This window comes from Ylistrum balloti, unplaced genomic scaffold (genome assembly GCF_031769215.1).
Source record: "Ylistrum balloti isolate Yb309-2 unplaced genomic scaffold, AGI_CSIRO_Ybal_v1 Utg370780, whole genome shotgun sequence".
NCBI classification, from domain to species: Eukaryota; Metazoa; Mollusca; class Bivalvia; order Pectinida; family Pectinidae; genus Ylistrum; species Ylistrum balloti.
This window is the reverse complement of record NW_026782456.1, coordinates 548,051-561,438: the sequence shown is the minus strand read 5'-3', so window position 1 is coordinate 561,438 and position 13,388 is coordinate 548,051. Positions and strand designations below refer to the sequence as shown.

The window sequence follows — 13,388 nt, the reverse complement described above, 5'->3', positions numbered from 1 at the left end:
CATTTTGAATAACCGTTATATGATTTTGCACGTGTGGTGACTTATCTTTCTCGGAGCGTTCGGTAAGAGCTCCGTCCCCTGTAAGAAATGTTCCAACACTGACAACACTGTGTTGGTCCGACTGATTCTCATTTGTAGCCGATAAGTAAGTTTTACTTTTAGCTCCAGAAAATTTGCGGAGGGCATCCTGAACATCGGCCATCCTGTATATATGAAATTACAATCATCTGCTGGATGTTTTAAAGCTTTGAATTTCCTGTCGGGTATGGTAACGTGGTAAGGCAAGTTTGAATCTTGCCATATGTTACACCTGTACATATAGTTGTCTCACACTCCCACTACTTAATAAAGAACAAAGGTCCATACACATAAATACCATATGTTGTAAAGCCTGGGTATTTAAACTACAAATCCTCTCCAGGGAAATGAGTTCAACTGAAATCCTTTCGTCGTGCACATTAAATTAAAACATGTTGATATAATAAGAATTGTATTCAAGATATAAATTGACCGATTAATATCCGTGTTGTATGGTGACGGCTTGTGTGTCACGTTAATTAGCTATAGTATTAATTATACAAATGTCTTTGGTTGGGAGGAGGTCTTTGACCGGTACGGTGATTCTTTAGAAAATATTTCTGGTGTTTCTCTCGGAGCTGTGGTCTGTGACTTCATGCTTGAGGACATACTCAAGTCTTCTATGTATAGAAGTCGTATATTATCTGTGTGACTGCAACGCAATATGTGATACCAAAGCACCTACAGCTATTGTGACAGAGATAAAGAATATAGCAGCATACACCCTAACGGTGTAATAGTGTTATACAATCTGCCACCAGGACAATAATGATGTTACTCCCAACACTCAAGTATCACCACAAAGTAATTTGACAGTTCAGAAACTCTCAAAAGTAAACACTGCTTTATTCATCAATGGTATAGAATATCTACCAAAGCCAGCACAAAACCATTAATAAATGTTCAGAAATAAACTGACAACACATTTACAACTGACAAACTGTAAGCCATCCATTAAATGTAAAATAGCCCAAAGAACCACTTTTATATAAAATGACAATCTGTAAAACATCCAGGTAATTAAGTTCAGAACTGTGTTAATTTGAATAATTTGATAACAAATTTGAACTTCACATTAAATGGGAAAATAATATTTTGAATATAAAACACCACCAACACAGAATCTTGGCTCAAACCCTGTACTTAAACAACTTCAGTGTGCTGTTATTTGTATTATACAAGTCAGTGCCCTTTAGATGTTCTATACCGAATTAGGTCTACTTTCTATCTTGTGCCTACTCTGTTGGCCACCACTGTCATGATGGAGCCACACTTACATATATCTGTTATACAATATGACATCAATTCCTCTTGACTCTTCGATCCTTTATACCTCAGTATATCTAAATATCTAGCTATAATCTTACTATACTGGACTTTATACAGTGTAGTATACCTATTTTCTCCTTGCCCTGTAGCAAAACACAAAGTCCATTTAACTTACCCCAGGGATGCTTCATACCTCACACTTTTCACACAAACAAAATCAGTAAATAGTAGCTGCAGATGTAACTCCAGATCAAGATTTAAACATGATGTGATAATTACAATGATCCTTCCTCAGTTTTGAATCTATCAAAAAAAAATTAAAAAAAAAAAAGAAAAACCAGCCTCCCCCTTTTTATGATCATTCAGGTTAATACAAGAAATATGTACCCTACCTTTTCCCTGTGAAGGGCTAGGCTTATGGATGGGAGCATCCAGATAGTACACACCCTACGAAGATTTCCCATCTCTCAATACAGAGTACATATATGTAGCTAGGAAACTACCTAACCATCATAAACAGGGGTTTATAGCAGACTATAATTTATACACCTATTATATATCTTAAATCTTATAGTTTTATTAGTTTGGTCAACACAACAAACTTGTGCAACATCACAAATTATACCCATATATACAATATACAATACTCTTTCCTTATCAGTGAAATCACTAACCTGCTGTAGCCTAAGCACATATTGAAATAATGACCATATATATACTGTGTCCCCACTTTGAACACTAATAACCATGAAAATTACGCTGAAAACGCCAGGCAACAATACTTCATGGACAGAAGTGATTTACAGATGGAAAAAGTGGTTTACAGGTGGGGAAGATAATCGGGAATCTAATTTTCTAATTGGCAGTATGACACCATTGTTGTAGTGACTCTATCGATATGACAGAGGACTGTACACAGTTATCCTGTGGATTCTAACTATGCTACGGTCATCTCCAGGTATCACACCGTTCATCAGCGACAGGTAAATTTTCCTAAAGAATCAATTTTGTTTGTATTTTTCCTGCTTTGTATTTACACACATACGGAATCAGAAATGAGGTTGATCACCATTAAAACAGACATTTCAATACATCTCTATGGGTGCCATTTCCAAGATTGATCAGGATTTGTAAAGAAATCAATAAAATGGAATAGGACTCAAACAGAACAGAAAAGCAGATCAATTCTTCATTGGCTTCATTAACCATACCACTAGAATCTACAGAAAATATGCATGAAAATTCTAACAGAACACACGTAATGGAAAAATGGGATAAGGTTGAAAAATCTTTAAACTGAAATTATATACATGTGTTTTTTTTATGGTTTTCACTGCATTGCACTGATGTGACAAAGATTTAAAAGAATTTTCTGCATGAAAGTAAAGTTCCATTAAGCTTAAAGTAAATAAAGTCGGAAAGCAATGTCCAATTAGGCCATAATGGTCAGATGATGTATTGTATTATTGAACAAGGCAGAATATCGGTAGCATAAATCCATATCATCCAATCTCTGGTGAAACTTCAGAGCAAAGGGCAATAACTCTATTTATAGTGAAGCACACAACCCATCTCTAGATACAGGATCATTCTCTATCATTCCAAATTCCATTGACTCGTGTATATTTTGTTATTTTTGTCCAAAACAGGTTTAAAATTATTTCAAGGTAAATTCTAATCCCCTCCGTTACCAGGGGACAAATCACAGGGAAAGTAGTTAGATACAACATATTATACTAGACCCAACACTCCTTCATGTCCCTATTGTGTTACACACCCACAATACCAACCTGTAAATCACCATAGTTATCCTCCCATGAAGGTTGGGGGTCTTTCCCCTCCAGAATTCCCTCCCCATGTATTGTTTCTTCTCGTTGACGATTATCATCCTGTGAATCGTCAGACCAAGGACTCCCTGTCCCATAGGTCAGAAAAACACCTGGTTGTTTGGAGGTAGATGGATTGACATTCATTTTACTGATAACGTCTCTCAACAATATTACTTTTACACTCTTTGATGTAAATGTATGATCTCAAGTAGCTCCAAGGTGAATACAGGAAAAAGCAAATTCACATCACATGAGCTTTGTCTACAACTCCTTGGTAACCTCAGATGCGTTCAAGAGAGAATTCAAATCAAGCCTCCATATTCTAGCTTGATCACACTTTCTAACTTCTGATGAGTGGAATATTACACTGGCGGCTTTTTCATAGCTGCATTAAACATCACAGCATACAATTATCTCCCTTGATTCAAAAAAACCAACTGGAGTTTTAACTCTGCAGCTTAAGACTAAATAAAAATTTCTACTTCAAAGTGTTAGTTAAGTTTATATATTCAATTAATTTCAAATTAAATGGAAATTATAAAAACCTTTAAAACTTTTACATTTTTTTAGTGATTTATCTGTTTTTCCCATCTGAATGATTGCTCTGCTCACTCAACCCCTAAAGTTAACATTTAACACTTCATTTAGCAATTATCTTTATTTAACTCATTTGTTAACATGTCATTTACGAAAAAAGTTCCTTAAAAGTTAATATTATCCATAAATTATCTTATTTCCTCAATCCTGGTATAAATAGATGTAAACACAATAGTATCATCAGTATTCACCTTCTTTCTAATTATCTTAGTAAATAAATTGTATACTAAATTTATTTTCCAGTCACACCTGGAAACCTGATTTTATAAGTTAAATAATTTATTTTCCAGTTACACCTGGTAACCTGATTTTATAAAGTTAAATAATTCACTTTCCAGTTACACCTGGTAACCTGATTTTATAAAGTTAAATAATTCACTTTCCAGTTACACCTGGTAACCTGATTTTATAAAGTTAAATAATTTATTTTCCAGTTACACCTGGTAACCTGATTTTATGAAGTTAAATAATTTATTTTCCAGTTACACCTGGTAACCTGATTTTATGAAGTTAAATAATTTATTTTCCAGTTACACCTGGTAACCTGATTTTATAAAGTTAAATAATTTATTTTCCAGTTACACCTGGTAACCTGATTTTATAAAGTTAAATAATTTATTTTCCAGTTACACCTGGTAACCTGATTTTATAAAGTTAAATAATTCATTTTCCAGTTACACCTGGTAACCTGATTTTATAAAGTTAAATAATTTATTTTCCAGTTACACCTGGTAACCTGATTTTATAAAGTTAAATGATTTATTTTCCAGTTACACCTGGTAACCTGATTTTATGAAGTTAAATAATTTATTTTCCAGTTACACCTGGTAACCTGATTTTATAAAATTAAATAATTCATTTTCCAGTTACACCTGGTAACCTGATTTTATAAAGTTAGATAATTTATTTTCCAGTTACACCTGGTAACCTGATTTTATAAAATTAAATAATTCATTTTCCAGTTACACCTGGTAACCTGATTTTATAAAATTAAATAATTCATTTTCCAGTTACACCTGGTAACCTGATTTTATAAAGTTAAATGATTTATTTTCCAGTTACACCTGGTAACCTGATTTTATAAATTAAATAATTTATTTTCCAGTTACACCTGGTAACCTGATTTTATAAATTAAATAATTTATTTTCCAGTTACACCTGGTAACCTGATTTTATAAAATTAAATAATTTATTTTCCAGTTACACCTGGTAACCTGATTTTATAAAGTTAAATAATTAATTTTCCAGTTACACCTGGTAACCTGATTTTATAAATTAAATAATTTATTTTCCAGTTACACCTGGTAACCTGATTTTATAAATTAAATAATTTATTTTCCAGTTACACCTGGTAACCTGATTTTATAAAGTTAAATAATTTATTTTCCAGTTACATTTTATCTAGAGCAAACATTAGTTAACAGAATTAAATCCTGAGGCTGTATTACTCTTCAGCTTACTATTGAGTTACAATGAATTAACATTATCTATTCTCCTAGCTTTCTTTTCTAATTATAGTTTACATAACTTACTATGTTGGAAAATGCACCATAAGAAGATTTCATTACACAGCGGAGTTCACAGATAACATTGTCTTTAATATCCTGATATCAATAAGAAGACATTTCCAAATCTGCAGCCCAGAAACACTTAAAAATCTGCATCACTTTCTGGAAGGTATTTGTTTGACAAGAGTGTACTTCACCTGGGAAGGTATCGACGTGATTTTGTGATGTGTGACACAATGTCACTCTGTTATATCCCACACAAACACTGATAACAACGCTCAACCAGCCGTACACAAACTCAAAATCCAGCCAATTCGGATCAGAGCTGCTAGATGTTTGCTTGCGAATTGATCGCATAGAGATCCTTCTTGTGGCACCAGACTTGGGGGCACTCATTTGGTAGTCAAATCATATTTCTTGTATCCAAATAACAATAAACAACACAGGTAAAAAAATCCAGGTAAGTGACACAGGTGATCAATAGATTCCTTCTTCGGGATAGATCACCAAATCTTAAAAGATTACTTCTATTTAATCTTATTTTAAATCCTAATGTAAGTTTTTCCTCAACAAGACCTTCCTAAATCTATACCTGTGGTAGCTGGGCCCCACCATACTTTACATACAAATAAATATATTGTCTCCACAAAAATGTTTATATGTAAGGATGGATGTAGCCATCCATACTGATATCCGTCCGTTGCTGTACTAAAGGCCAATTCTATTGGAAAACAGAAAATCCATCATGTTTCCCTGGCTTTTATTGAAGTCAGTATCAATAGGGATGTTGATTAACACACAACACTGACAGAAATTTACACTCCATCACTGAGATTATGACAGGTTGTTCGTATTTCAGAATTGATTTTCACTAAATCAAAAGAATTTTTGATTAGAAGTTTAAAAAAAAACACACATTTGATTACCTGTTAATCACATGTTCATGTTCAAGTAACTTATAAACATATAGAATATTTAAAAGGAGTCTTTACTGAATACCTCTTTACCCTGAAAAATGGAGACACATTCTAAATATATCTGTACTTTGACCGGAGTGCTTGACAATTTTAATTTCCCATGATTCCTTGACAGTTTGATAATTAATTGTATTTTTCCTAATTGCATTTTTCTAAATCAGATAAATTTTAAAAAATCAGATAAATTTAAAAAATTGACAAACAAAATATAAAATATATTACGACCATTTGCATTTAATTACTTGGTACTTGAATACGTATAGAGCGAAAAAGTAACTATGCGTTTTAGAAATCCTTTTATTTCCACATAAACTCAACTTTGCCATACAAGGACATCATGATTTGACAAAACTTCTTTGCGTGGCTTAGGTGACCTCCTGGTAACTCCAGGTACAATCAGGTACAGAGCTGACATACCTGACAGCACAGGTAAAACAAAAATCTATGTCGCAAAACACAGTATAAAGACACTGACAATAAGAGGACCAAAGGGCCTGAAATTTCCCTCACTTGTTCTGCAGTTTATCAAGAAAAATTTGTCAGTTTGTTAAGTAAATTCCCGAGAAACTTGAAATCTCATTCCCCAAGCATGCTACTACATAAACACTCTGACCAAAAGCCTAATGGTTATTGGCAAGAAGTTTGAAGTTTTTATAATGTTTGACCGTTTTCACTTGGTGAACAACATGGTCATTCATTTGAATCAACTTTGTTCCAATTCATCTAAGCATTCTACCTTATTTTCGTGACCCTTGGCCTTTTAGTGATGAAGAAAATATTGTTCAAAGATTAAGATGTTGAAAGTGGGTGAGGATCATTAAAATCAATGAACATGGTCGCCTCTTATCCCAGCATGCTACAAAGCCAATATCAGTTATACCTGAACTCTTTGATTATTGAATTGATAAGGAGTTATTTGAAGATTTTAATACATTTGATTCCTTTAACTTTGACAGTGAGTCAATGTTATTCATTTGAACACGTCAGCATGACACTGGACACTTGTGACCTTGGAAATGGATAAAGGTCATTCATTACAACAAATTTGGCATATCATCCAAGGAGCCTCTATCAGGAAATCTGTCAAAGCCAAAAGAAATACCACAATTTGTACGTAATCTGTTGGCATGAAACTCTGAAAAGTACATAGAACATTTACCAATACCACCTTATGACGGGGTGGGGGGGGGGGGGGGGGGGGGGGGGGGGGGGTGACGATATCCCAGAAAATGGTAAAGATATTAAGCTGTACAAAAATTCCTTGGTTTTTTTTTTTTAAATAATTCCTTGATCAGATACAATTGCTCTTTTATTTCAACCTGCATTCTGTAATGGTAAAACGGTGTTCAGGCAATGACTTCTAAATATCAATACTAGCCCTTAACCTGTTGTGATATCTAGAGGGTCATAAAGGGTATCTAAACTCAAATATGTAAATACACGATAGTGAGCATTTTTTAACAAAACATCAATGAATCATTCTTAATTGATTTGTGTCATGCACCACACATTTTTGTCAAAATTTTACACAAAGCTGCTGATATTTAGACAATATACTGATACACTGTACACTTGTACTCAATTTTACTACAAAACAGCTTCTGTCCCAAGTCTGATATAATCTAACACGACAAAAATTATCTATTTTCAAGCTAACATGACAAGGGAAAAAGATAAAGTTATAATTTTGTCAGACAACAAAAACATGAAAAATAAATCCATACTGATATGTCATTTCAGGTAAATCTCAGAAACAAATTGATCACTTTTCCATTTAAATACTTCCTAATCCAAGATCTAAATGGTTGCTTATATTGTCCCAGACCAAGTCAACAGTCTTATCTAAGAAACTTTCACGGCGTGCTATTTTCTGTTTGAAATCTCCAAAATAAACAAAAAAAGTTTATTCTAATATAAAACAAATAACACTATTGCCTTTGGAATAAGCACAATCTCCCCCCATTAGCTCTAACGATATTCATCTTTTTGAGGTTGGATTACATATTGTTTCTAACATTAGATGTATTGTTAAAACTTTGGCACAAATTTGAAACTTATTGAAATACATCAAAATTCTAACTCAAACATGCAACACCATTAAAACTTTGGCCCATATCTAATCATTAAAAGTAAAAACCATTAAAACTTCAAACCACTTATAAATATGCTAAACTATAAGAACACTGACATATCCCACTTTTTTGGTGAAATCCCATTTAACTTTTGAGCATCTCATAAATGTATAACTTTACAAATACATGTTCAAATATGCAAATGTAAAACTATTAAAAGTTTTAACTTGCATAACTATTCTGGATTACATAAAGTTCAAGTTTATATTTCAATGAAATCTGTGGTCAACCTATAAAATATGATATATACAACATGAAACTACAAACATAAACCATTAAACTTGGCCAGCACATACACATAAACCATTAAACTTGGCCAGCACATACACATAAACCATTAAACTTGGCCAGCACATACACATAAACCATTAAACTTGGCCAGCACATACACATAAACCATTAAAATTAAAGTGTATGTACAACAATTAAAAGGTCAATGGGATATTAGCTTTGTGAATGCCTTTGCCACCTTACCGGTGCGATTTCCTCCCTTTTTTCCTCCACCTCAACCACAGTACTATCCTTCCTCTGTGGAAACACCATGGGTTTAACAAGCTCCTTAAATGTTACACTTAGATTCATGATGACTGACAAGCTATATAATATCTGAAGAAGGCTTGAATTCACTGAAATCCCAATATTATATCATTAAAACCACATAAGAAATCCCTTTTCAAACTTTATCGCTACATCAGACAAATTGGTTCATTTCTAAGGACTTAACTAGACAGAATGATGCTAGTGGGAGTATTTCCTCATACCAACAAGACTAAGAAAACTTCATCAATATTTAAAAGTTAATGAAACTATGGGTTACCTATCGGTTTCACACCTCTACCACAGACTCAATAATTAACCTCCTTTCTACAGGTACTTCATCCAGCCACAGAACCAGACATTTCGGAATTCATCAATTTTGCAAAGAAACAGCAGCCACTTAATCAAAAGGCTTGGAGTAGGATAGCCAAATTTAATTAAGAGGATGCAGTAGTGGTGTTTCCTTAGGGAGTCATTGAAGGTAATATGCTCTCCCACAGGTAAGAGAAGAAGGGTAGCTTAGGTGTCTCAACTGTAGCCATGCTGAAATATTCATCTTCTTCTTGGATGCTTTCGACCTCTAACCTCACCAGCAGCTTGGCTTGATAAGTGTCTTATCAAGATCCAACATTCTTCACAAGGAAGAAAACAGATTGAGTGATTAACAGTGGAGAAAATATTGAAAGCCATTTGTCTAATTGCATTCATGTCCCTGAACACCATTCGCAGGAGCTTTAAGTAGTCAACTTTTATGGATCTAAAATATTTAAAGGTAAGAATTCTTGATAGAACTTGGTCAATAAAAAATCATTATTTGATATTTCATGTTCAAAATATATATATCTATATTTGTATTTGCTCCAGTCATTCCAACCAACAGACCATTTCATTCCAAAAAGATGCACAATTAACAATGTATTAAGCATTTGTATTTGATTATTCTAGTACATCTATTGCTAAAGATGGGTTAGGTAATATAAAGAACCATTGTGACAAAATTTCGTATTTAAAATCTTTATCCATACAGGATTGATATACACAAGCAGTTTAAATAAAATGTGTTATTAATTTTGAGTCTTTGTTTTTAAAATTAATTACTTTTATAAGTTTTACTACCAAGTAGTTCTGACAGTTGGATTTATGTAACTCAAACAAGTTTGAATTAATTATAGTAACTAAATATTTCTAATGCTTCCCTAACGTTTCAGTTTATGAATGGATGATAAATATATACATATATATAAGACTGCAGTGGGTCATTCGATAGAAATTAAATATTTATAGGTCTTCTATATTCATTTTTAAATGCATAAAGTACACATGAACTGAATCTTTCTACAAATTGTGAAAAAGAAGCTCAGTGATATGTCTGAATTGTTTTAGTAATAGTGATCATTTTTGGAACAATGTTTGCGATTGGTCTCATATTGTCTGCATTATGAATGAAGATAAAATCGACCTCGGTAATGTACATCAACAGGACACGCCCCCTTTTGTCACCGGAAGTAGTCAAGTTGCTACAACAAATCGCCATTTTGAATAACAAATTAGTCCGCCAGGAGCATTCAATCATAAACACGACAGTATTGATTTTGTTTGAACACATCCACACAGATAAGTGTCGATTCAAACACCAACATAGAGCAATAAAATAGTAGATAAACATATAAAATCACGCGACGGTTAATCTGAAGCTCGTAATCACGCTCCATAATGCCTGTTTGTTTACACGTGCTACTGTACACGGGGTAGCACTATCCCATAACAAACGAAGTTAACTTCTAATAGTTTGGACTTACCTTGCTTTTCAGCTGTGACGAAATTGCCCCGTGCCCCATGGTGGGGCGTGGGATATGTTCGAGCTCACTGATGCCATTTACAGCCCCTAGAGTCAGTCTACGAGGCTGTTTAGCGATCTCTTTCAATCGTTCATCCTCCGGGGGTGCTCGATACTGCCTCCGACCCCCAGCTGCATGAGTGACGGGACGCTGTCCAGCTTCGGGGGATCGGGCATTTGTTGTCGCTGTAGCCGGGCGAGAGCTATCAAATACGTTGGTATAAAAGGATGGATGACTCTGAAGTTTAGCTGCTGCCGAGCTCGGCCTGATTTTCTTCTTGATCCCGTGGGTGGTGGTGGTATCAAACTTTCCAGGCGGCATGGCGTAGGTTATTGGAGGTGTAAACACGGTCCTCAGCAATAATAACTCCTCGTGTGGTGTGATCAGTGGTTTATCTCCCCATACAGGTCTCTCTATCGTAAGTCCCCAAGGGTTCTCTATAACAGCTTGACTCTGTCGTCGTCGCCTCTGATAGCTAGGCTTCCTGTCCTGCCTACTGGGGGCCAACAGTGTGCCTTCCGCCTCGTTCCTGTACAAACAAATACACTAATATATATATAGTGACCTCTGATTGATTAACGGGATAAAAGATTTCCCGGGGTCACTAGGGCAGCTAGGGATTTGGTCTCAGTTAGCAAGTAAATCATATATATAGGCTGACCACTTGTAATAACTTTCTATACACTTGTAGAACATAAATACTTTATCTGTTGAAGTTGTCTGTTAAAAATCTGTTTTTTCTTAAGATCATTCCACTTTTGGACTCTCTAGTTATCTTTCTGTTCATGAATTATTGATGATGCACAAACAATAGCACTTGAAAAACCTCTACTGGTTTAATCCTCTAAAATCCTGCTGAAATAAGCAAACAAAATGAAGAGGTCTGGCCACCGATATACATGTACACTGTATAGGATATACATATACATATGTACTTTGATTTTATCTTTGCTTCTGTAAAAAGAATATACAATCAAAAATCAGGAGAATCGCTAGTTTTCCTGACAAAAAGTTTCGTGTATTTAAACCCATGCCCACTTTTCATTATTCTGATTGTTTTTTACTAAACCTATAAACTTAACTACATTGTAACTTACTTACATGTAAGCCTATTAATATAACTACATTTAGTTTTATAATTGAAATCAGGTAAATGACGATTTCGGTTATGAATGGCATGGCCGATTTATGACATGCATCACGTTATTTTTAACAAGAGAACATACTTGTACGCCATCGTTGAATATCTTGTTAGCCTCTCAATGAAACCGGCTCCTCAGCTAAACCGGCTCCTCAGCTAAACCGACTGTTATCAAGATCGCAAACTTTCCGAGCTACATTATTGCATTACATGTATCATGACAACATCATATTATGACGTCACAAGACATGACGTCACAATATAGTGTCGTGAACAATACGTATTGTAATAGAGCCGTGAAATAAACACGATAAGACTTGTTATCCAGTCTCAAATATTATCTACATACAAGTGTTTCATGTTGATGAATAATTCAATGATATAGTTTTAAAAAGATATGTGAAAAAACAACAATATTACATATATATATTTCACTTACAGCTGTTTGCCACTGAAAACTCGCAATCACATATCAGATAAAGAATTATAAATAAATATATAGACGAAAAACTATATCAATTGAATTTATGGAGATATTTGTATACACTTTCAATAGCGACATGTTTGTCCGAATAAGTTCTCCCAACTTTTTCTCTCTCATTTTTTGTCGTTCGGACAAAAAACAGTTGATAGAACATCAGAATAATTTGGCCTTGGAATCGCTGTCCATATAACTGACCATTATATCACACGTATATATTGTTAGAAAACTACAAAAACAAAAACAAAAAAAAAGCGTCCAGTTTTTATTTCTGTTACTCGTCATAAAAAGAAAAAGCTCCTGTCAAAAGTAGGCAACCAACAGCCACGAAACTGGTATTACACAAGTCTGTGCGAGTATTCTCCCCTGATGGTAGGTTGCCGATATTATATAAGGCTGCACGAGTGACCTCCCCAAAGACGGGTTCTATTTGTGACGGAAGCCATGAATCACTTTCTCAAATAAAATTGGTCTGTAGTTGGAAGGGAAACCTCTGTCATCTCGGCATAACTTGAACTAATTTCCACATATCAGTGTTACGCTGACAAATTAAACAGTATTTCACAAAAAGGTTGATGATTCTGTATTTTTAATACAGGATGGCCACCTTACCGAAGCGTGAAAACAACGACTTTTTAGTATAGAAGCCATACGTTTGTTCTGTTTTAGAATCAACAACTGGAATAGTGCCGCCACCATTTTCTTTCCTCGATAAAGATTTCTTGAAAATTCTCAGGGTTGCCCTTTATGGCATTCAACCCAAACCCAGTCATACAATTGAACAATTTTTGACACTTCTGAGGATTCCCTGATCTTTATGAATGATATTAAATAAACCTGACCCAGTGGTGTATGTAACCTTGTGGGTCTCCGTTGGTTACCTTATTCCAGCTCCATCCCATCATGATTCTCAGCTCCTTTCTGTTGGTGAGATAGCCCCAGACGAAATACGCATTTCCAAACGAGAGAAAAACAACAATTTTAGCTCTTATCAGATGCGT

General features: G+C 34.4%; 1 protein-coding gene across 1 annotated transcript in view; it reads right to left on the bottom strand.

The window, feature by feature from the left end:
- Window positions 1-12,002, bottom strand: part of LOC132558314 (WD repeat-containing protein on Y chromosome-like) — a 37,534-nt gene extending 25,532 nt beyond the window's left edge. Inside the window, exons 1-3 of the mRNA XM_060222861.1 lie at window positions 11,992-12,002; window positions 11,701-11,719; window positions 10,727-11,311 (exon numbers count right to left, since the gene is read on the bottom strand). Coding sequence (XP_060078844.1) covers window positions 10,727-11,311; window positions 11,701-11,719; window positions 11,992-12,002 — 615 coding nt within the window. The remainder of the gene's footprint in view (window positions 1-10,726; window positions 11,312-11,700; window positions 11,720-11,991) is intronic.
- Between the last annotated feature and the right edge of the window lie 1,386 nt (window positions 12,003-13,388).